Source organism: Gobius niger, assembly GCF_951799975.1.
Source record: "Gobius niger genome assembly, chromosome: 12".
Classification (NCBI taxonomy): domain Eukaryota; kingdom Metazoa; phylum Chordata; class Actinopteri; order Gobiiformes; family Gobiidae; genus Gobius; species Gobius niger.
This window is the reverse complement of record NC_136863.1, coordinates 34,875,356-34,898,181: the sequence shown is the minus strand read 5'-3', so window position 1 is coordinate 34,898,181 and position 22,826 is coordinate 34,875,356. Positions and strand designations below refer to the sequence as shown.

The following is a 22,826-nucleotide window of genomic DNA, read 5'->3' as shown; positions in this document are numbered from 1 at the left end:
CTAAAGTACTGCATCAAATGAGACAAAAATGACTGTACTTTGCTCTACTAGTATTCTACAATACTACCTCAGCTGCTGCCACTTTTGTCTTTCCAATCTGGCCATCGTTGTACTGTATTCTACTTCCCTGAAGACAAATGATGAAGACAAATACACACACACACAACGAAACACAACACATATACACTGAACATTAGGGCTGCAACTAACCGTTATTTTGATAGTCGATCAATCCATCCGTTATTTACACAACTAATTGACTGGCTGTGAATAGAGTATTGAAATGGTAAATGTTTTTTCTTTTCCTTTTTTTTCCTCTTTTTTTTCTCTCTTCTTTTTCTTTTATTTTTAGTAAATTTTCTTTCTTTTGTCCTTTTTTTCTTCCTCTCCCTTCCCTTTTTTGACAAAAATAGTTGTTACCTATTTCAATAATCGATTATTTGTCGACCGATCGATTAGCTATTTCAGCCCTACTGAACATGACAATATAACAACATAAGCTCTTCTATGATAACAAATATTACCACTCTCAGGGTATCATATAAAATATAACAAAAACATTTCAGTTGACATAGCTCATTGTAAAGTCATTACATAGATAATCCAGTTACTCCAAAGTAAGTGCATACAGTCTAAGTCTTTTGGAAAAACTAACATTGTGATTCCCACAAACCAGGAATTGTGGGAGAGAATTCCATGCCACCATTGCTCTATAACACAATGTTCTCTGAAGTTGATTTGTTCGACAGGCAGGTAACAGAAAACGCCACGTGTGACCTGAGGTGGCAGTAGTGAGTATAAAATGGCTAACTTGCATGTAGCCCCTTTAATATAGAGACTGCAGTTACACGTAAGACCTGAGGTGGCTGTAGTGAGCATAAAATGACCAACTTGCATCTAGTCCCTTTAATGAAGTCAGTGTCGGAGTTCACAAAGGAAGTGACACATGATGAACTTCAAATATGAGAATAACAGCCCTCGGTCGGGTCACTCTTTTGTTATTTCTCAACTAAACGTAATCATGCTTATACACCCTCTAATAAGTAATTGAATAAAGCCAGTGTTTGGTACGAAATCACATGACACAGTTTTAAAGGGAAGGTATGTACACATTTGAATTAAGGGTGCTGGTACTGAGATTTTGGACTTTTTTTTATCTTTACCGCATACTGGACCTGGCAACCCAATATGTTGGACTCTTTCTGCTATCGGAGTGGATTTGAGACGATGTCCAGCAACGACAGCTCGTGAAACTCTTGGCAAACGGCGAGACGGATGGTAAACGAGTGTCACCTTGGCTAAAAAGTTAGTTTCACGTTGTTTATCGGTTTTGAAAGGGAAGAAACAGGCCTTGCTCCGTCAGTTTATGGGAGATCATCCGGGGTACGTCAGGTAGCAACGGTTGCTATGAGGTCTGATCGGATAATGACCATTTTGGGGCGGGGTTTTACGAAAGGTCAATTGGTTAGGTTCTCGTTCTGCAATGTGATGGCGCCAAAAAATGTAGGGCAGGTGCCAATATAAGTCTAAGGGAGGAAAAAAAATCAGGCATAGTAGTGACCTTAACTGACTTAAATCAACAGCTGCAGCACAAAATGAAGAGATTATTCACCCTTATGAATTTATTTCCAGTTGTGCCCCGGGGGTTCCCCTTTGCCTTTAAGTTTATTCTTATAATTCATACAGATCCGGTCCCTAAATAGTCCCCGTATGAACTCCTGCTCCGTAGAGTGTCAGGTTTTTAATTGGACGGCGTTTGATGATTATAGAGCTGACGTGCGTGACATGGCAAATGTATTTAACGCACTGCGGTCATTAACACTTGGGTGATTCTGAGGGACCAAAGCAGGACACTTAACACAGGAACCCAAATCTACAGGCAATGAGCCACGAGCATAAAAGCCACGATCAAAACGATCTAAAAACTATTATGCCTCGCTTACTACTGTTATTACTTCCCTCCCTAGTTTGTTCTTAAATTCAATGAGCCTTTTTTGTTCCTCTCAGACCTATAGAAGAACAGGTGGTGTTGCAGGCTGTGATCACATTAAGTTTCATTGCCTTTAGTGACTTGACTGTCTCTTTCAGTGACTCAGCAAACACAGTGTGACTAAGGTGAGTCCAACAGGCCTCTGGAAGGATTTACTCATAATGACATCAGTCAAATGCCAGGTCTGTGAAATGACATTATTTTTGTTTTCTCTTTACGAGGACAGGCCTCTGCGAAATTCAGTATTTGTGTTGAATGTCAATGATTTGTTTTATTCTTTCTCCTCTATCTATCTGTTTATTTCCAATCTGTGTCTGTCTGTGTCTCTGGGGCTCACTGTCTCAAAGGTTTATGATTGAGTTTTGATGGTAGGAGATGGCGTGTAGTTCAGGTACTTACTGCAGTGGGAGTTGTCTTGTGTTTTGGCAGAGTGAAGAGACAGAGAAAACTTTAGTTCAACTGTATTATGTGTGTATAGGCGATCCCCCAAGGGTCTGTAGGACAATAGAGCATTTAGAAGACTGAGAGTGAAACCAAAAGGTTTACAGATGTAGTGTTTGTTGTTCTTTTAAAGGTAAATGTGGAACGATTAACACAGTTAACACAATGACAGAATGACTTCATCATGTTTCCTGTGAGCGGACGTGCCTCCGCTTAGACCTGCCTCTTTGTCCTCTCTTTGCTCACCCAATGCAAACATACCATTGTTGGTTGACACATTTATGTTAAACACGAGAGAAAAAAAAAAGGTACACTGTAAAACCGAAAGTTATTTCCTCTTAAAATGTTAACACCAAATCACTTATAGAAAAGCCGTTTTGCTGTAAAACATATAATCATATAATTCAAGGAGACTTTGATTTTTAAAACTCATTGATATACGTGTAGTTAGTGCACTTTGTATGTATTAAAGTACTACATGCCCAATGCACATGAACCTTGAAGTTTTACATGGCCCCTCCCATATTGTAAATCTTAAAGTTTATTCCTTTAAATGATTTGACGCCAAATCATTTTTAGAAAATCAGTTTTATTTTGAAACTCAATTGTGTCAGTGAACTGGACTTTATTTTGAAAACTCATTGTTAGAAGTTTGATGCACTTTAACTATTAAAGCATTAAAATGGAATCATTATGTTTTACACAGCCCCTCCCTTGTTTTTAATATTTTAGATAAGACAGAACTTTTCCCGGTGTGGAGGCTCCAGGACATCCGGACTTGTCTCTCACTTGTTCTGTGACATATTGAGAAAAGTGATCTTTGCAGTCGGTACCTGTGATGTGCTGCATTGTGTTTGTTTATGTTTATTGGCTGAATAAATGATTATTATTTATTGGCTTTATTATGTTTTACAAAAAATCATGGATCCCAAATGGTGGAATTGTGGCTTTAGCGCAGTTGGTTCATATGTTCGCACACACTCATCTATCAGTGCATACTGTTGTTGTGTCCTTGAGCAAGACACCTCAACCCACTGTACCTGTCGATGACCGATGTCCATTTTATGTCCATAGCACATTTACAACTCGAACAGCCCAAAGTGATTTACAATATTATACAGGTGCTCGTCATATCATTACAATATCATGTTATTCTATACCTGTTATTTAACTTAAACTGTGAAACTAATAAATGACTCATTACAGGCAGTGAGATATGTTGCCTTTATTTGTTATCATTTTGAGTATTATGGCTCAGCTTGTAAAAACCCCAAATCTCATAAAATTTGAATATTTAAAAAATGGACTGTCAGCCATAATCATGAAAATTATAACAAATAAAGGCTCGACGTCACTTTGCATGTCATGAGTCTATATCATATATTAGTTTCACATTTTAAGTTGAAAAACAGAAGTAGATGCACTTTTCCATGGTATTCTAATTATATGACGAGCACCTGTAGTATATAGTACAGTATAGTATATAGTTTACTTTTACACTTTGCCTGTGTGACTAGGCCTCTTCCCCACGCTCTGGATATTTTTTTGCAATGCTTTTCTTACTATAATACTTGGTAAGTGTAATTATACTTATCAGGAGTTGCCTATTGTTGCTCAGAACATCCTTCTTAAATAAAAAACCCTGTTTGTTTTTAAAGCTCATTGTCCTTGAGATCCTCAAAGAGCACCTGCACCTGCTGAACATGACCCTCGGATGCACTCACCCATTCAGTTTATATTACGTGACCACAAAAACTCCTATTATAGCAGATGATATTCTTGTGTTGTTGCTTGTGTCAGCGTGACTGTGTGATGGTCAGAGAGCTGTCGGCGCAGACTGGCAGTCACACTTCCTTCAGTCTGCCCCTGGGCATAATGCAACAACAGAACAGAGATAAACTGAAATGTAAATTTGAGTGAGTCGGCTGATTAACAGGCACAATAGTGAGTTATATTTGCGGCCTGGCATTTAAAAAAGAGCGTGTTTCTTTGATTTCCGCCTCTGTAAAGCATGAAGAACTGTGTTGCTAAGAAAGTCAACTTATTCTGTGGGATTAAACTTGCTGCCAATTACTCGCCTCTCGCGCCGCAGTATCAGGAGTTTGCATAATTTCCAAAAAGGCGACTTCAAAGTGAACATTTCTGGGTCAGAGCGACTTTCCCAATGAATTTAAATGAAAGTTTGCACAGCAGAGGCTCTTTCTTTGGTCACATAAAAACTGTACAAACGGTGGGTAATTTCGTCTTTTTTTTTCTTGTGCCATTTTGCTCTTTTAGGCACGACGACTTGAAGGAGATGCTGGACAGTAACAAGGACTCGCTGAAGCTCGAGGCCATGAAGAGGATTGTGGCTGTGAGTTTGACAATTTTTAAATGTTTGCTGAAGAAAAAAGCGAAGTGTTTCTACAGCAAGTAGAAGTACCTTCCCAACAACTTTGTGTTAGGTAATAATGCCACTTATTCCATCAGCAATTATAGCGCTTGTCTTGTACACATGTAGCAGACTCCAAACGCCTCTTCTCAGGGCTAAAAGTGGAGATCTGTTGGAGATGATAAAACAGCGCTGCACAGTCAGCTCTTAAATATTCATAATCTGTGTCGGATCCGTCACCGCTTCATTCATTATTGCTGGAACATCCTGCACGAGTCGCAGGCATGAAATTAGATGGAAAAAGTCCAGAGGTTCTGTGCCATCTTAGGCCTGGTCCACGCCTCTTTTCTTGAGTAAATGATTGGAATGGTTTCAGCGTAGCTATTGCTTTGACTAGATTGACGACACGCAAATGGTTTGTTTGCTGCTACGTTTCAGGTTGACTTTGAGAGCGCACCGTATGTCAAGGCCAATACATTTTTAAAATCCACATAATGTGATCTCGTTTCTTCCTCCACACAGATGATCGCTCGAGGTAAAAACGCGTCCGATCTCTTCCCGGCGGTGGTCAAGAACGTGGCTTGTAAAAATATTGAGGTCAGTGACAAGTGCGACAGATAATATCCTTTTCTTCTGCCTTTTTGTTGCCATTCTCTGCAGGTGATAATTTGTTTATTTGTTCATTAAAGGAACAGGCCACCGTTTTTCAATACTGAGATATGTTCTTACCTGAGCTTCATACCTGTCTGGTCTTTACGCGTGCGCTCAGTCACGTAAACAGAACAGATGGTGTTAGCATTTAGCCTCTCCTCTATGGGGCCAAACAGAAGTGAAGTTAGAAGCAACCAAGCTCTTCCACGTTTTCCCTGTTTAAATACAGTTACGTGAAGAGTTACATGATCTCAGTATAGTTACACAAAATTAAACAGGTCGATTTTCTAAGCGGATTAAGCAGGTAACAACATATCTCAGTATGTAAAAACGGTGGCCTATTCCTTTAAGAAGGAGCCTAATTTCAGACCTAATGTTTTTCCAGGCAGTCTGACAAAGTCTCTACACCTTCTTTCCAGCTTTGTCCCACCGTCAGAAGACATTTCTAGAATTGCAGCCAGCCTCCGTGCACCTTCCCCTTTATCTCGCTTTAAACAAGACATTTTTTTCCCCCTCCTCATCTCCTATCACTGTAAAAGCTATTTCTATAATCTACATAATTGCCTCTTTGCTCATCTCGCAGGTGAAGAAGTTGGTGTACGTGTATTTGGTGCGTTATGCCGAGGAGCAGCAGGACCTGGCTCTGCTGTCAATCTCCACATTTCAGAGAGGCTTAAAGGTAAAGAGTCCGATTTAGAAAAGAAAAGGTTTTATTATTCTGGGACTGTTGCCGTGAAGATTTAGGTCCACGGTGGGAACTCTTAACGAGGTCTAAAACTTTTTTGCACTTTGCCTTTTGGGGTGAGAGAGAGGCTTAAGACTTCGTATTGCATTTCAATTTGGTCACTATAGAGAACTGAAGACGTTTCTGATATGTTTGTATCTGGAGTAAAGAATGGGTGCATGTTGGATGCGATTAAAAAGGCCAGATGGGGATTTTTCTTCGTTAAACAGCCAGGCACATTTAACATGTGCGGTGCAGCTCATTCTTAAGACAATTTTGGGAACTGTTTAATATACGTTGCTATAGGGTGTTTGTTGGCACATTATAAGGCTATCGTTAGATCAAATACCTTTATAAAATTGCTTTGTCTGTAGGACCCAAACCAGTTGATCCGGGCCAGTGCTTTGAGGGTGCTGTCCAGTATCAGAGTGACCATCATCGTCCCCATCATGATGCTGGCCATCAAAGAGGCAGCTTCAGACATGTCTCCGTACGTCAGGAAGACAGCCGCGCACGCCATCCCCAAACTATACAGGTACAGCTTTTATTATCGTTGTGAACACGTCGCATTGTAGTTCATATTTATCATCTAAGTTGATATTTCTGTCCTTTTCTCGTTTGAAAGTTTGGATCCTGAACAGAAGGACCAGCTCATCGAAGTCATTGAGAAACTTCTCGCCGACAAAACCACGGTTTGTCGCCTGCCATTTCTCTCTGCTCCAATATTAACTTTATCCTTGAACAAACGCAAATCCAAAGCTCAAACGCCTGGATTGTTTCCACAGTCTGTGCTGCCTCTGGACTTGTTTACTCACGTCTTCCTAAATGAACATGTTGTTTTGCATATGCCCGCGCGAATAGTTCATCAAATGAGTCACTGAGTTGTGCAATGAAATTAAAGCAATTTGACTAATAAAATGATCTCTTTCAGAGGATTAGCAGAGAAAAAACTAATACAAACTTCATTTGTACAAAGTTACAAGGACAAAAAACAGGAATGACTAGATGGAACATTCTCACAATTTCTACATGTAATGTTTAAAGTAGGGATGCACCGATCCAATATTGCAGCCATTCCCAAAGTCCAGAACATCGTGGCCTTGTGGCTTGTCGATCCGAAATTCTCTCAGGGCCCCCAAATAGAAAATAATTGATCCTAGTCATTTGAATTTTCCCATAAAAAGCAACATCTAGGAAAGACTGGGGTTTAAAATTGGTTTCAAGTAATACAGTTAGGGAATAAATGGCTTTTTCCTTTTAAAATATATATTTTTTTAATGTACTTATTTTTTTAAGCTTTGGGGGCCCAAACCACTGCAATAGTGGTATCGGATAATGGAGCCGATACTGGGAAAAATACAATATCCGGTATCAATTCCAAAACGGACCTGTTTTGGCTCTCCATGTTTTAAAAACACAGCTTTCACTAAACCACAGTGTGTGGACCTGCTGCACCTTGTTTTGAAGGTCTGGACCTGGAGAATCAAATGCTGAGTTAGTTTAACCTCCGCAAAGATATTCTTGATCATCACGCAAAAGGCCGCACCTAGTAACAGCATGCTAATGCTAGCAGCAGCCTGCTAATGCTAGCAGCAGCCTGCTAATGCTAGCAGCAGTATGCTAATGCTAATGCTAAATAATCACAGCTGGGACAGAAACTATGATTGGATCACTTAAAGTAGCCTAATAAAATAAAATTGAGCGGCTAAGTGTTTATGAAATGCTGTTAAAGAATAGACTGATCTGAAATATTTATAAATTGTAATATGATAAGTTGTTTAAATAACAATGTTAAATAACAAGTGATCCTTGTTTAAGGTTTTTTCCTTTGCAGTTTATTAAAAGTTTAATAATTGATATGTAACGTCTCAATTGCAAGAAAAGATAAGACTTCATTGACCTCACACTGGAGGAAATTGGGGCATTAACCCCCAGTATCGGTATTTTCGGTACTTTCATTCTTGTTAATTTATTTATTTATTTTTATTTCAATGTAAATTGTTTTTATTATAAGATTGTTAGATATATCATGTCATTTTACGATGATAAAAATGAATACAAAATCATATCATGAGTTGTTTTTGTCATTTATCCAGCTGGTGGCGGGCAGCGTGGTGATGGCGTTTGAAGAGGTGTGTCCCGAGCGCATCGACCTGATCCACAAAAACTACAGGAAGTTGTGCAACCTCTTGATCGATGTGGAGGAGTGGGGGCAGGTGGTGATCATCAACATGCTAACGCGCTACGCCAGGACACAGTTTCTCAACCCCAACGTCAATGTAAGTCTTCACTCTTCACTTTATAAATCTGATACAGAAACATTTCTTATTAACTGTATTTGCCTTTATATTACTCATCATCATCAGCTGACGCTCGTGTTTGTAAAAGCAAAGGTAAAGTATTAGTAGTTAGATCAGACGGCTCTGACCTAGAGTTTTAGCCACTCGTATTGTGTAGTTTATAGTCCGAGCTTAGCGATAACATCTACTGCCACTCTATGAATATATAAATTCTAATGAATTGCATAGTTAAAAGATGCATCATCACAAATCCTGCTTTTTTCATATATTGCCTGTCCTGCCCATTCAATAGAGTGGTCCCTCATGAAATTGTCATTAGTTAATAGTCAAATTAGTTAAAGAGGGGGTATAATGCAAAATCAACATTTTAAAGCTTTTTAATTACCCTCATCAAAAACATACCTGGAGCAGTGTTTTGACCCACTTGCGCATCTTTGAGTAATCTTGCTCTTTGGATCACGGTGGCAGTTCCCATAAAAGATACATGTCCAGGAAATGCTTGACTCACCTCTCCAGCTCTTGCTCTAGCCTCACTACAGCTCCACTACAGACCTTTCTTTCTTTTTTTTCTCTTTAATGAAACAGCTGCGTAGCAAAGGAGAGCAAGGGAAGGAGGGATGGGAGGAGCTTTAGGGGAGATCTTGTGAAAACCAGGAAGTGAAACTGCTTGATATTTCTGTTTTTATTTGGCTAGTTTCTGCTGTTTTAGATCAATATTGCATTTTCGAACCTACAAAGTGTAAGATGGTTATAAAGATGAGTGAGATTATTACCAAATACCTGTAAAAAGCATAATAAGCCCTTGTTAAAAAAGAAAGTCTAACAAGCTGCATGCTCTAAAATATAAAAAGGGTTGGCGGAAAAAGCAAAATCAAACATCAACCGGAAATAAACACATGTTTATGGAGGCAAAAGGCAACATCTTCATTTAGTCTTGTTGGTAATGTAGCTCACTAAACTTGTCACAGTTGTTAATTGCCCTGCCCACACTTTGCTCATAAATCTGAAAAGCGAAATCGCTTTCTTTATTTTCAACAACACCTGCCAGCGTCTTGTCTCATGAGTAAACAACCACAATGAGTTTTTAAAAAATAGGCTGTAAAGATTGTTATGGCTTTGTCCTTCAATTAAAAGAAGCATTCCCATACGCACCGCAAAGAGAGTTATTGCGGCCCTGCTAATAACTTGAGAATTGGCTAAAATGTGCAAGGCGCCTAAAGGCACAAAACTTGCAGTTAAGGGGAAAAAAGTCATATTTCTTGCTACGTGTCTTGTAAAATGTTCTCCGAAGTGAAGATATCTGAAAAATGATTCATCCCATTGATGGAGTGATGCCCTGAAGACGTATATCCCCCATCACTTTTAATTTTATTATATGCCAAAAGTAGGTTAAAGTAGAACATGTTTTGCATTTGACCCATCCTTCAAAGCACATGGGAGACACTGCAGCAGAGGAGGAGCATGTTCTGCGTGTTTATGGTCGTCTTGGTTGCAGAAGCTCAAAAGTGAAAGGGACATTTATTCGTTAGAGATACCAAAAAGAATAAAACCCTGTGCCTGTATTGAGTTCTCAGTTTGTTTACGACCCATAATTCTGTTTTTAACACCCACAGGAGTCTTTGCTGGAGGAAGGCAACACCGATGGGAAGACATTTTATGGCTCTGATGAAGATGAGGAGGAGGAGGAGGAGGAGGAGAAGGAGAAGAAGGTCGAGGCGTTGGCCAAAAGGAAACCGTACGTCATGGACCCGGACCACAGGCTCCTGCTGCGAAACACCAAACCTCTGCTGCAGAGCAGGAACGCCGCCGTGAGTCCTGCCACTGCACTGAGATATATACCAAGACTTATAGCTTATAGCTTTGTTTCCCTTAAGACATTTCAACATGCTCCATTGCCTGTACCAGGTGTTGTTGTTTTTTTACTAGTTTTGATCCACTTTAGAACAGCATTAGAGGAAACGGTGGTGGTTAAACTTGATTACTGGAATATAAGTACATACATACAGTACTACTGGTCACACATTACTCCAATAAAAGTAAAGCTCTGACAAATTAGTATGTGTAGGTTATTATTAAGTGAAAGTACTGAAGTGTTGTAGATAATTTTGTAGATATTTACATTTTCAAAGTACAAATTCACCCTCTTTGTGGCATCACATGAGGACAAAAGTCTTCCTTGTCTTGAGTCTGTGGCGATTAAGTCTGCACAGCGCCACCTACTGTTCATAGGGTGAGCATTATCAGGCTTATAAAATCAACTAAACACATGGACAAATGCACTTTGGAGCTTTGGCACTTTTATATAAATGTAGTGGAGTTGAAAGTGTTATATTTATCTTTCAAATGCAGAGGAGTAAGTGTGAAAAGTTCTCTACAAAAACACGACTCAAAAACGTACTTTGTTCCCGTCCACCTCTGATTAGAAGGCACAGTGGAGGGTGGGGTTTTCCGACTTCCACTGTATTGAGAAATAAAATGTGCATTAAAGCGCGTATCTCTGTTTTCTTTGCTCGCAGTGAGGAGGCAAACTTTGCTTGAGCGAATCACTGTGTAGTCAAAGCTCAAAAAGGCTGCGCCGTAAATGTTTGATCACCACCGACATTTCAACATCCAATCACAAATGTATTATTTATATCCTGCGTCTGTCTCTGTGAAGGTGGTGATGGCAGTGGCCCAGCTGTACTTCCATCTCGCTCCCAAAGCTGAAGTCGGGGTGATCGCGAAGGCTTTGGTCCGACTCCTGAGAAGTCACAGGTATGAGAGACAACATGAAGGCAGACGGGGAGCGATTGTGCAGTAGTAGGTTCGAGTGGATAGGCAGGAGTCAAATTTGCCTCCTACTTGTAATGGGACGTCTTAGGTATTTTGCAATTTCTGTTCTCTGAATTCCTTTGGTTGCCTTTTGTCCTTTGTTGAATTCAGCTAAAATGGACGGATGCATGTGTGTTAAATAAAACCCAAATGAAGAGACAAAAAACAAACCAAACAAGCACCACTTTCATTGCTTACATTCAAAGTTAAAAGCCGATCTAATTCAATGATCAATGTACTGCTCACTCGCAGTTTTGCATTTGCCAATCAGAAACAAGTATTCACCCAAACCAAAGGTATATACTAACAATCGTGAAACGCGGTGAAATGTAAGCCGGCGCCTCGACTGCAAATTGACCGAATGTGCGTCTAAATCTCCTCAGCCCTGAAGCAGAAAATGAAATTAAACGGGAGGAGACTGTGGTAAACACGCATCCATAAACCACGGAGACGGATGCCGGCACGACGGTGGCCGGTCGAGGTCATCACTCAGCCCGCAGTGGCAGGTCTTTATTGAACGGGTGTCCCCCTGGCTCTGAGCGTCTGGTTAATGGCGCCATCTTTCAAGCGGCGGGAGAATCTTGTGGGGTTTTCTCTCAAATATAAAACCGTTTAAACGTCATAATAAGGTTTAGAATGCCATATGTTATTAAAGGTGCATCATGGACCTTTTCATGTGAAATGAAAAATCTTGATATTTGTGCATAATTGATCTTATTGTGACCCAATGGCTGCATGAGTGGTTAGCATGACATTTACTTTAGATCACGGTAGTCAGGGTCACTAAAAGATCAAATACGCTCTCATGAAAAGTGTTTTTTTTATCATCAATAGAAAGATGCATAAAGCGCCTTTATTGATATTTATGTTGAAGCATGTTTGAACCAATAGACTTAAAAAATGAATGGATCTATTTAACCAATAACTTGTTTCAGCTGTAAAAAGCAAAAAGCAGAATACTCCCCTTTTAAGTTTTGTTTGGAGAAAATGCAATATGTCGGAATAACTCCATTATGTTTTGTCTTGCAGTGAGGTCCAATTTGTCGTTCTTCAAAACGTGGCCACGATGACCATCAAGAGGAGGGTAAGCAATCAACTCACTCTGTGCACCAACTGGATATTCCTCATTACTCATGTATAACTAATAAAAAACGGAGGTCCTTGTTTTGTAAATGCAGCTTGTGTCTCGATCTTTCAGGGGATGTTTGAACCTTATCTGAAGAGTTTTTACATTCGCTCCACAGACCCAACACAGATCAAAATTCTGAAGGTTTGACTTGTTTCTATCATGTGTCTGTAGCGTGTAGATCCATAGATTTACATTAGCCACAGCATAAACACTCCTGCAATGCTAACTTGAGCATATAAGCCTTCAAAATCCCCATTAGTTTATTATTATATATGGGTTTTTCAGCAGATAAGAAAATGTGGTCCTATTTCAGTTTTCCGATTCACAGCACCTTATGTAATGCCTTGTTTTTCAGCTGGAGGTACTGACCAATTTAGCGAATGAGACCAACATTTCCACTATCCTCCGAGAGTTTCAGGTAAATATCACATGAAACAAAATGTAAGATTTCTCAAAGTGCCCAAAGCTTTCACATGGTTCCAGCCGCCTGCCCTGTGCGACCGTAGCTGCAGCAGTTCACCACAATAATGATGATACTCTGTGTTCAGACGTACATTAAAAGCATGGACAAGGACTTTGTGGCGGCGACGATCCAAGCCATCGGCCGCTGTGCCACAAACATCGGGGAAGTGCGGGACACATGCCTGAACGGTCTGGTGCAGCTGCTGTCCAACAGAGACGGTGAGACAGACGTCACTTTTTTATTTGGAAACTGTGAGCTTTAAATGTGTTTACTGTGATGTTTATTACAGTAATGGTTGGTTCAGTTCCACAGATAGTTTACTCCAAAGTTTGACAGTTTCATACAGTACGATACACCATTCATTGCATTGCCATTTTGTGTCTTTGATGGTGGTTGAAGAGGGACATAACAGCAGCAATAGTCTCAGTATCAGTTTGCCCCGAGGCAGATGTAGCTACAGAAATAGTTTATTACCTCCAAGTGTAACCATGGAGAAAACTTATATCATCAAAGTAAAAATTATATTCCTTCAAATGTTGTACATGTATTTTGTCAAATGTGTGGCATAAATGAGCAGACCATTGCTTATTCCCTGATGTCTCCTGTCCTGTCCCAGAGCTGGTGGTGGCGGAGTCTGTGGTGGTGATAAAGAAGCTGCTGCAGATGCAGCCGGAGAAACACAGCGACATCATCAAACACATGGCCAAACTCATCGACAACATTCAGGTCTGAGACACAACTAAATCAGTTCAAAATAGTATTTCAGAAACATTTATACTTAATTAACAGCGCTGTCAAACTCTGGCAGGTGCCGATGGCGAGGGCTAGTATCCTGTGGTTGATCGGAGAATACTGTGAGCACGTCCCAAAGATCGCTCCGGATGTCCTGAGGAAAATGGCAAAGTCCTTCACAAACGAAGAGGACATTGTCAAGTTACAAATCCTCAACCTGGCAGCAAAACTCTATCTCACCAACTCTAAACAGGTCAGATTCTGTATTTGAAAAAGTCGTATAATTAAACCCATTGTAGATGTATTATCTAATAGTTTATATAAAATCTCTTCCAGACCAAGCTGTTGACTCAGTACGTCCTGAATTTGGCCAAATACGACCAAAACTACGACATCCGAGACCGAGCGCGGTTCATCCGGCAGCTCATTGTTCCCACAGAGAAGAGTGGGGCTCTGAGTAAATATGCCAAAAAGCTCTTCCTCGCCCTGAAACCTGCCCCGGTCCTTGAGTCTCCTTTTAAAGGTACGCAACACTTTCTTAATATTGTAATTATGGGAAGCAATAGCTGTGACTGCTAATTAGTGTAGTTTGTTCTGCAAAGTATATTAGATTTTAGATCATCCATAGTATAATAAAAGCCTGATTTATGTTTATAGAGTTGATGTAATAACACAGACACAATGTGAAATAATGTGAAAACAACTTGACAATAAACAAGGCCACACACAGGGACCATATTTCTATTTGCCTCCCCCTCTCTGCTCAGATCGAGACCACTTCCAGTTGGGTTCTCTGTCCCATCTGCTGAACGCCAAAGCTGGGGGCTACCAGGAGCTGCCCGACTGGCCCGAGTCCGCCCCCGACCCCTCCGTGCGCAACGTGGAGGTGAAGGAGTCTGTGCGTGCAGTGGGAACAGTAACATACAGAGACACACGGGACGACCCCAAAGCGTCCCGCACAGAAGAGGGGCGCGAGGGGTGCACCAGAGCAGAGCCTCAGAGCGCGCCCACCAAGTCACACCTACTCCAATATAACATGATCTCCCCAAAGCCATACTCCATTGACTCACATTGGCATCGCATTGACAAGCCGCATCCTATTTGGGCTCTCCAAATGGATGCCGGGTAAAGACCGACATCTCGCAGTCGTCAAGGAGGAAACAGAATTTGTACTTCTAAAAGTCAAACTGAAACAGGTCACGAATATAGGCTCCATTCACACCACAGACATGTGTTCTGACATGACTGATCGGATTTCGTCCATTATGGCTTAGGAGGAACACCTTGCTAAACCACACAAGGTTTAGCTAAAATTGGCCACTATGATAAAGTTGATTTTGTAAATAAAAGCATGAAAGCACACTGGATTATTGTGAATGCTGAGCCATTTTTAGTAGAGTACAGTGATGCTTAGTGACTATTGAGAATGTCCCAGTGGCTATATATTTCACATTCTTTGTAATTGTAACAAAGATTACCGGGAATTAGATATTTCAGTTCCTCTCTCCGATGTTAATGCTCCTAGACGAGTTTAACATGTGCACAGTGATCTTAATATTAAACCTAAACCGATCCAAATGTCTTTGGTCATGTTTGAGTCCGGTGTGAAGGCAGCCGCAGTGACTGAACAGGCCTCTCTGCAGCACCATCTCGGTCTCTTTTCTTTGTTTGAGCCAATCGCACATCAGGGACAAAAAACAACAACAATCGATTTTACCACAAATCACTGACATCCTCTGGTCTAAACTACGCTACACGATTTCCTCCTTTTCCCATCTCGCTCTCTTCATGTGCCATCGGTTCATAGCCAGTGCATTTATGTGTGTGTTGTTAAGTGCAGAAATCAAAGCTTGAGTGTGCCGCAAATTTGTATCCCCCACCACCCCCCTTAAAAAAAAACATTTTAAATTTGTGGGCGACCTCAAGGCTTGATTTTGCTTGTCATTTGTTTGATGTTATTAACAATTTTTACTTTCAGCTCAATGTTTTAGAAAAGGGACACTCAAAATGTGGTGCAGGTGCCGAAAGTTGTACAAAAACACCTAGTTTAGTCCTGACTTTAGACCCAGTTTAGCCCTGTTTGAGAAAGACCTTGTTCAGCCGTAGCTCTGGCCTGGTGTAGACCAAGTTCGGGCTCAGTTTTCGACCTGCTATATTTTGATAAGTCAGGCTTGAGCTGAGCCAGTAAGTTCTCATAAGTGAAATGTTATCCGTGGCACATTTTAATTAGTTTGCAGGAAAACATAAGGCATTAGAAATTGGAATTGAAACTGACAATTGATTGCCAATAGCTTCACTGCCAGCCATTTTGAATTCCCTCCGTTTATTTTAACACAAAGCAGGTCTTTCCATATAGATCACACTGAAGGTTGTGGTCAGAGAAAATCGAAAACGTATTGATTTTTCACGACAACAAACCAAAGCTCGTTTCAAACTCCTCCCGTTTCCCCCATGAGTCTTGGAGCGAATGAGATTAGTTTGTGACGTCGTGTAAATGTGTTAGTGCTAATGAAAAGGTTAGCAGTCAATGTGGTCCGGAAATGAATCATGCAGCCTGACTTATAGAGTGGTCCCCGAACTCTGTTGCATTCACAGTCGGTGGTATTAAAGTGTTCAGAGATCTTAACATGTACATTAGACATTTCTATATTGAACTGACCACAGTATGTGCTATTCGATTTATAGTAGAAAAACAATTCGATAGGTGCACATACATGACTTAAACTTAAAGACTACTGTGTATTATCCAAGTGAAACTATTTTGGTGAATTGATTAATAGCTTGTTTCTGATGCCTGTCCCCCCTCCACAGACTGAGGAGGTTATAGACACCAGCGAGGCCCGCATTGGTCTTTTGGGCGACTGGAGAGAGGTGCCCTGTGTGAGACTGCTGTGACTTTGAAAACTCTTCTCTTCTTTTTATCATCTGTTTTCCTTTGCCTGTTTGACTGGTGTGATGGATCCCAGTGATCACTTGCCATTATGTTACTAAAAGATGACTTTGACTTCCCTTTCCCTTTCCATGAGATATGGAAATTAGAGGTACTCAGAACATAGCATGACAGCGAAGACTGTGATAATGCTTAGAAGTTTGAGGACACAATTTCACAGGTAGTGTATGGAATCCTTGTGTTTTGATGTCTTGACAGCGATCATTCACTTCTCCTGCATTTACTAGTCAATCCCTGGTAACACATAAACAAAAATATGCAACGTTCTTCGCAAAGCTGTGCAGCAAAAGTCTTCTCTCTACTATTGGGAAGACACTGTATGAGTAGCTTCTATTTTTCTCTTGACTGCATGAATCTTGCTTTGAACCATGACAGCTCCGTCTCGTCTCATTCACGTTTTCTCATTTCACTCCCACATTTGGTCCATCCACTTCAGACGCCTGGGCACTTTGTCACAGATGAAGACATTCACTCTAAATGCCTTTTATGAAGTGCTGATTGTTGACTGTTTTTGTTTTGTTTTTCTGCAGTTACTATTTAACTCGTTATATTGGAGTATATGTTTGAGTGACAGTGGCCTCCTGCAGACCCAGCATCCTTTGTTTCATTCTCAAGTTTTGATATTGAACTTTTACCACGACTATAATTACATAGAGCTAAGTGCTGAGTATCCATGAACAGTAGTATTTCATATGCTAAACACAGACAAATCTATTCTGTTAGTACCAAGAGAAATAACTCACATTACTATTACCATTACTACTATGACTATGACATGGAGCCTTGAGGTTTTTAGGATTTGTTTTCATATTTATTGCTGTTTTATTATGGTTTAACTATGATACACTATAGTCAAAGTGTCTAATTCCTTTTTGCTTCACGGCTAAAGCCAATAATCACACCATGCTCTGCCACATTCAATCTCAGGGTGCTCAGGTTTTAACTCCGCTCTGAAGGAGGCCACTGCCCATAATCCTAATTCCGCTAACAGATAATCTCGGGGTATTGTCTTGTCTCTGTAATCTCTTGAACTGTTCTCACGTTTCTGTTTTTTAGACCCCTCTTTTCGCCTGTTTTTTCCTGAATTTTAAAAACTCCTTCTCTCCTCCCATCTCACGTCCATCCCTCTGTGTTTTTTCTTTTCTTTTTTTCCTGCCCGTCCGCCAGGTTTTTGCGCTGCTCGAAAGGGTCACTACATTAACGAGTGTGAGTCAGTTAGCGGCAAACAGCCCGAATTCACTTAAAGGTCCTATGTTATGCACCATTCAGCCTTACAAGCACTTCCCGACTCTGTAGCATCGGCATTTCACACTTAAAACCATATATGGAAAACCAGTGGCATTCATTCGGCCCGATCTTTTTTTTTCACCATGTAACTTTCTGATGAAGGAGCGACCAAACTACATGGTTTAGTCAGTTTAGCATAATATGGGCCCTTTAAAAATTACAAATAAAGCCTCAATCCATCACTTTACAACAAACTTTAACAGCAAACCCTGTGCTTTTCTGCCCCCTGCATAGCCTAATGTAGAAGCTAACCTGTGCCTCTAGCTAAACCAAAGCTAATCCCAAAAACCTAGCTACTTCCTTTGGGACAAACCATTAAAGAAGTGTGTTTTTTAGAGGGAATTGTGGCTAACTTTGTGGTTGTTAATGCCTCTTGGCCACTTACTCACTAGTTTAGCATATATTCTGTATAGCTAGCACAAAGTGGCAGCCACAAGTACTCCAAAAGACACACTTCTCTTGAAGGGGCAGTAGAGTATTTTGTAAATGTGGTGCTTGTGGGTAGCTAACACCAACACAAGCTAACTCTACAGATGCGTTTGGAGAAGCAGACAGGAGCAATCACATTGTTTTGAGGCCTTGAACTAAATCAGTTAGCTTTAGCACTTTAGCACTCAGGTAAACCTACTTGTGCAAGTCAGTGCCTACTTATGGCCATTTCCCTAAAATAACCAGATTTTCCAGTTTAAAAGCTGGGACACATTTCGAGAATATGCCGCAGGGGTTCCAAACGTTCCAAGTCTGTTCCCGCGCTGAATGGTAAAACTGTTAAAGACTCATGACATGCACCAATCCACATTGATGAGGTGTTAGAATTGAGACTTTTAATTGGTCATTCATATTCAGATGAGCAAAAAAACATTCATTTTCAAGTGACGTGTGGCATTTCGGGTGCTCTATTGGCCAAAAACCGGGACAAAAGGGACTGAGTAAAACTGGGACAAATCAGTGGTGATAGAGAAATCTATTGGGACGTGGGACAAAGGACTCAAAACTGGGGCTGTCCCAGGTAAACTGGGACATCTGGTCACCCTACATTTAGCCATACATTGCTATACCAGTAATTTGGTGAGATATTGTAGGTACAATTTAATTAAACGTGTTATTTACCCACAATATGCTCATATTTACAGTAAGTGGCACCGTGGTTAGATAATTAGTTTCTAAGGGTGCCCTGTGCTACCCCTGGACTTTACCTACACACGCGCCTGTCATGTCAGTTTATTTGGGGCGTTCATAGCTGTACATTTTATGCTATAACCCAGAGGTCAAAGTAATGCCATTTTACTCTTTTTATATGCAAATAGGTATCACTCCTGATTTGATGTTGGTGCTTTATTTGCAGTCATATACTGCATTGCTCCTGTCTGATCCACCAACTTGCGAATGTTTCCCATTAGAAATACTGAAGTCAGCTATCTCTGAGTATCTCATTGACCAAAATACTTTGATGTCAAAGCTCCTATCAAACCTCTAGCAACCTCTGCCCCTGGTCATGTAGGCTTTACTTGCTGACATGATCCCTGTACTTTCATATGGCTTGGTCTGGCTGTGCGTGTTGTTAAATAAACTGTCAGCTGTGCTATTGTAACCTGCCCGAGTCTGTAAAGCCAAAGTAAATAAAACCAGCAAATTCAAGCATTTGATGTTTTTAAATAAAAAATGCTGCTTGTTTTGGCAGGTTCCTGAATGGTCCAAATGCAGCGCTCGAGAGAAGAGGAAAGAGAAGAAAGTGGAGAAGCCGTTTTACTCCGACTCAGAGGGAGAGTCTGGGCCCACAGAGTCGGCAGACAGTGGTAATTCATTTATAGATTTGCAGAAATGTCATTGCAATGGACAGGTGATTTGTTTATGTGGATAAACAGCAATGCAGAACTGGAATCAGCACTCAAAATAAGTCCTGAAGCTAAAGTACTGAAAAGACCCATATTACTTCTTGAAATATACATGAACTTTAGACCAAAGCCATTCTCAATGTACCTAAAACACAAGAAAATGACAAAATGTGTCAACACCACATTAGCAGAGTAAACTGCTATTGTTGATAAAAATCAGGATGTGTGGGAGGTATTGGGAGAGCTTGAAAAAAGTTGGAACAGCCGCTAATGGATACTTTTCAATCACCTCCTCCATCTGCGGTTTTAATTAACTGGTACTTCAACAAACACAGCTACATTTTACTACACTGTGTTCTTTGGCTCTCTCCTCTCTCTTTCCCAGAATCGGTCAGTGGCAGCGGCTCGGAGAGCGGCAGTGGATCCGAGGAGAGCGGGTCTGGATCAGAGAGCGAAGAGAGCGATGAAGGTTCGGAGTCCGACGATGAGGAGGATGAAGAGGAGGAGGTGCCCAAACACACGAAGAAGAAAATACTGGAAGTGAAGAAACCGGTGCAGGAGAGTGAAAGGTAATGATCTCAGGGCTTCGGGACAGGAACGCTGAGTCAGGTACAGTCCCCTGGTACCAAAGTCTCTGGTCTACTGTGTTTGCAGTGAGCAGAGCAGTGAGGAGGAGAGGAAGCCGCAGAGAAAACCCAAAACTAGGAAAATGAGTGAATCCGAGTCCGAGTCTGAGAGCGAGTCCGAGAGCAGCGAGTCCGAGTCCGATGAGTCCGAGTCCGAAGTAGAGACCAAGAAAAAGAAAAAGGTTAGTAGTAATCTTCGCATTATGTCTAATACCATAGTGCAATTCTGTCTCGTGTTTAGCAAACTACTTATTACTTTTTATTTATGAACAGGTAGTTTGATACTGACAGAGTACGGGTATGATCTGGCTTCTGGACTGATGGTCAGTTCAGGGTTTGGCCAATGCAAAAATACGAATTGACGAATTGTTTTGTTTTTTGACTATCTCTGTATTTATATTGCTAAACCCTAGTGTTTGTGATAAAAAATACAATATGTATGTAACGCCAAAGTCTGGGGTTGGCCACAGTGGTGCCAGAGGTGAGATTGTTGTTCATTTACCAGAGGTTTTACAAGCGTATTTTGCAGTTGTGGGCAAAACATTTTACACCATATATACTTCTCACCATATACCAAACCACACATGGGGTCAGCTACTGTACCTAATAACTTACTGCATTTTGAAGGACTCTTCGACAGCCTGTCCACGAACTGAAGAGGTCATAGACATCAGCGAGGCTTCCATCGGTCTTTTAGGCGACTTGACTGAGGTGCATTGTGTGGGAATGCAGTTGCTTTGAAAACGACTCGCTTTAAAACCCTTCAGTGTAATATTCTCATAAATCCTTCAGACCGCTGTTTTTTGAATGGAAGAGTTTTCCTATGTGCTTGATTTCAACATTAGCCACCAATTCTGCTTCGACGATGGCACAGAGATGTGTTATTTACGATTGCTGTCTGGAATCTATTCTCAGGTTGAGTCAAAGCCTCCATCCAAACCGCTCAAAAAAGAGACAAAGAAGGAAAGCAAAAAGGAGATGTCTCTACTCGACCTCGATGACTGTGAGTTTACTGTTACCTTTTGTCTAAATAATATCATCCGCATTTGTACAGGACTTTAGTTTTCCATGAATGGATAACTTACTGTGACTAATAAATATTTGTATTTATTCCTCAGTTGAACCGGCCTCGTCTCCTCAGGTGACCCCAGTGAACGCCTTTCTGTCCAACAGCCTCGTCACGGACCTCGAAGGACTGTCTCTGTCTGATGACGTCCTCGCTCCAGCTGTAAGGATTTTTAATTTCGTATACATTCAACTGTTAGGAGGCTCTTTCTGTTTTCTGTTTCCATAACCATCTTGAGAATAATCCTCTCTCCCAACAACATTTACAAATGTAAAAATAAACAACTATTCATGAATGAACATTACAATTACTATCTGTAAAATCGTTATTTGTGACACAAATAGATAAGTCATGTTTATGAAGTCAAACATAAAACTGCACACTCTGCTTTTAAAACCTCTGCCTTTACCGAGAATAGTTTCTCCAGTTCAGTTTTACCCAAATCTATAAACTTCTCGACTGGAGTTTAAAGCATATACGCCAGTGTCATGCCTCATTTGAAAGCTAAGGTCTACAAAATAAAGCTTTTTTCGTCTGTTTTGTTGATTTTTTTTTTTGGCACCTGTTTTTTGGCTTTTCATCGCTTTTGTCTTCTGTTTTGTTTGTTTTTGTCATTTTTTAATGCTTTTTTTGGTGCATTCTCATCCTTATTTACGTCTTGTTTATGTTGCTATTTTGACGGGGGTTTTTTAAGAAGCTTTTAGATTCGGTTGAAGTCGAACTGGAGAAAATTTGCTCAGTTAAGGCAGGAGTTTAAGAGGTTCCTGTTCAGTGTTGCTTATTTGAAACATTTCATTATGTGGTGTCTAAAAGCCACACAGTTGGAAATGTGCATTAAAAAACCATTAGTGGGAAGCATTCTTGTTCTCTCTTTTGAGTTTAATAGCTACAGTTCTGTAGTGTCAATGCAAACTTGCCACGTACCACCTCAAACCTGTTGTCTTTTCTCTCTCTTCTGCTGTTGCCTCAATAGGATCGCATGGTATTGTATATGTTTGTTCACAGTCGTAGTGATAACACAACGCGGCCCCCATAGGGTGTCACATTCTCGCAGTAGTTGGCAATATGGCAATAAAATAAACTCATAATAAACTTGTTTTTGCAGACCATTTCTCCGTCGGGCTCCATGAAAACGTTCGAGCTGCTTCACCGCATCACCGGGGAGGGTCTGTCGGTGGAGTACTGCTTCAGCCGGCAGCCGTTCAGCCCCGACGCAAACATGGTCGCTGTTCAAATCCACTTCACCAACAACTCCAGCTCCGAGGTCAGCAGTCTGCACGTGGAGGACGTCAAACTGCAGTCCGGCATGAGGGTCAAGGAGTTCCCAGAGATCGGTGAGAAATCAATGGGGAAATGAATTAGCAGAATTAGTCATCAATGAATGAGTTTCGATCAGTTTAGACCAATTTTTGCAGGTCTTAGCTTTCAAATGAGGCGTTCCTCTGGCCTA

General features: G+C 40.8%; 1 protein-coding gene across 4 annotated transcripts in view; it reads left to right on the top strand.

Annotated features, from left to right (window-relative positions):
• Nucleotides 1–22,826, top strand: part of ap3b2 (adaptor related protein complex 3 subunit beta 2) — a 30,568-nt gene that overhangs the window by 5,663 nt on the left and 2,079 nt on the right. The window contains exons 2-24 of one of the 4 annotated variants that reach the window (XM_079567214.1): nucleotides 4,709–4,784; nucleotides 5,325–5,399; nucleotides 6,037–6,132; nucleotides 6,552–6,712; nucleotides 6,803–6,869; nucleotides 8,274–8,456; nucleotides 10,091–10,285; nucleotides 11,134–11,231; nucleotides 12,318–12,372; nucleotides 12,487–12,558; nucleotides 12,773–12,835; nucleotides 12,966–13,098; nucleotides 13,497–13,606; nucleotides 13,689–13,865; nucleotides 13,949–14,135; nucleotides 14,380–14,498; nucleotides 17,730–17,768; nucleotides 19,531–19,645; nucleotides 20,070–20,253; nucleotides 20,339–20,492; nucleotides 21,226–21,313; nucleotides 21,429–21,538; nucleotides 22,482–22,710. In XM_079567214.1, the coding sequence (XP_079423340.1) occupies nucleotides 4,709–4,784; nucleotides 5,325–5,399; nucleotides 6,037–6,132; nucleotides 6,552–6,712; nucleotides 6,803–6,869; nucleotides 8,274–8,456; nucleotides 10,091–10,285; nucleotides 11,134–11,231; nucleotides 12,318–12,372; nucleotides 12,487–12,558; nucleotides 12,773–12,835; nucleotides 12,966–13,098; nucleotides 13,497–13,606; nucleotides 13,689–13,865; nucleotides 13,949–14,135; nucleotides 14,380–14,498; nucleotides 17,730–17,768; nucleotides 19,531–19,645; nucleotides 20,070–20,253; nucleotides 20,339–20,492; nucleotides 21,226–21,313; nucleotides 21,429–21,538; nucleotides 22,482–22,710 (2,786 nt within the window). Of the gene's footprint in view, nucleotides 1–4,708; nucleotides 4,785–5,324; nucleotides 5,400–6,036; nucleotides 6,133–6,551; nucleotides 6,713–6,802; nucleotides 6,870–8,273; nucleotides 8,457–10,090; nucleotides 10,286–11,133; nucleotides 11,232–12,317; nucleotides 12,373–12,486; nucleotides 12,559–12,772; nucleotides 12,836–12,965; nucleotides 13,099–13,496; nucleotides 13,607–13,688; nucleotides 13,866–13,948; nucleotides 14,136–14,379; nucleotides 14,511–17,729; nucleotides 17,769–19,530; nucleotides 19,646–20,069; nucleotides 20,254–20,338; nucleotides 20,493–21,225; nucleotides 21,314–21,428; nucleotides 21,539–22,481; nucleotides 22,711–22,826 lie in introns of all 4 variants that reach the window. The other 3 variants (XM_079567213.1, XM_079567216.1, XM_079567215.1) reach the window with 3 other exon arrangements.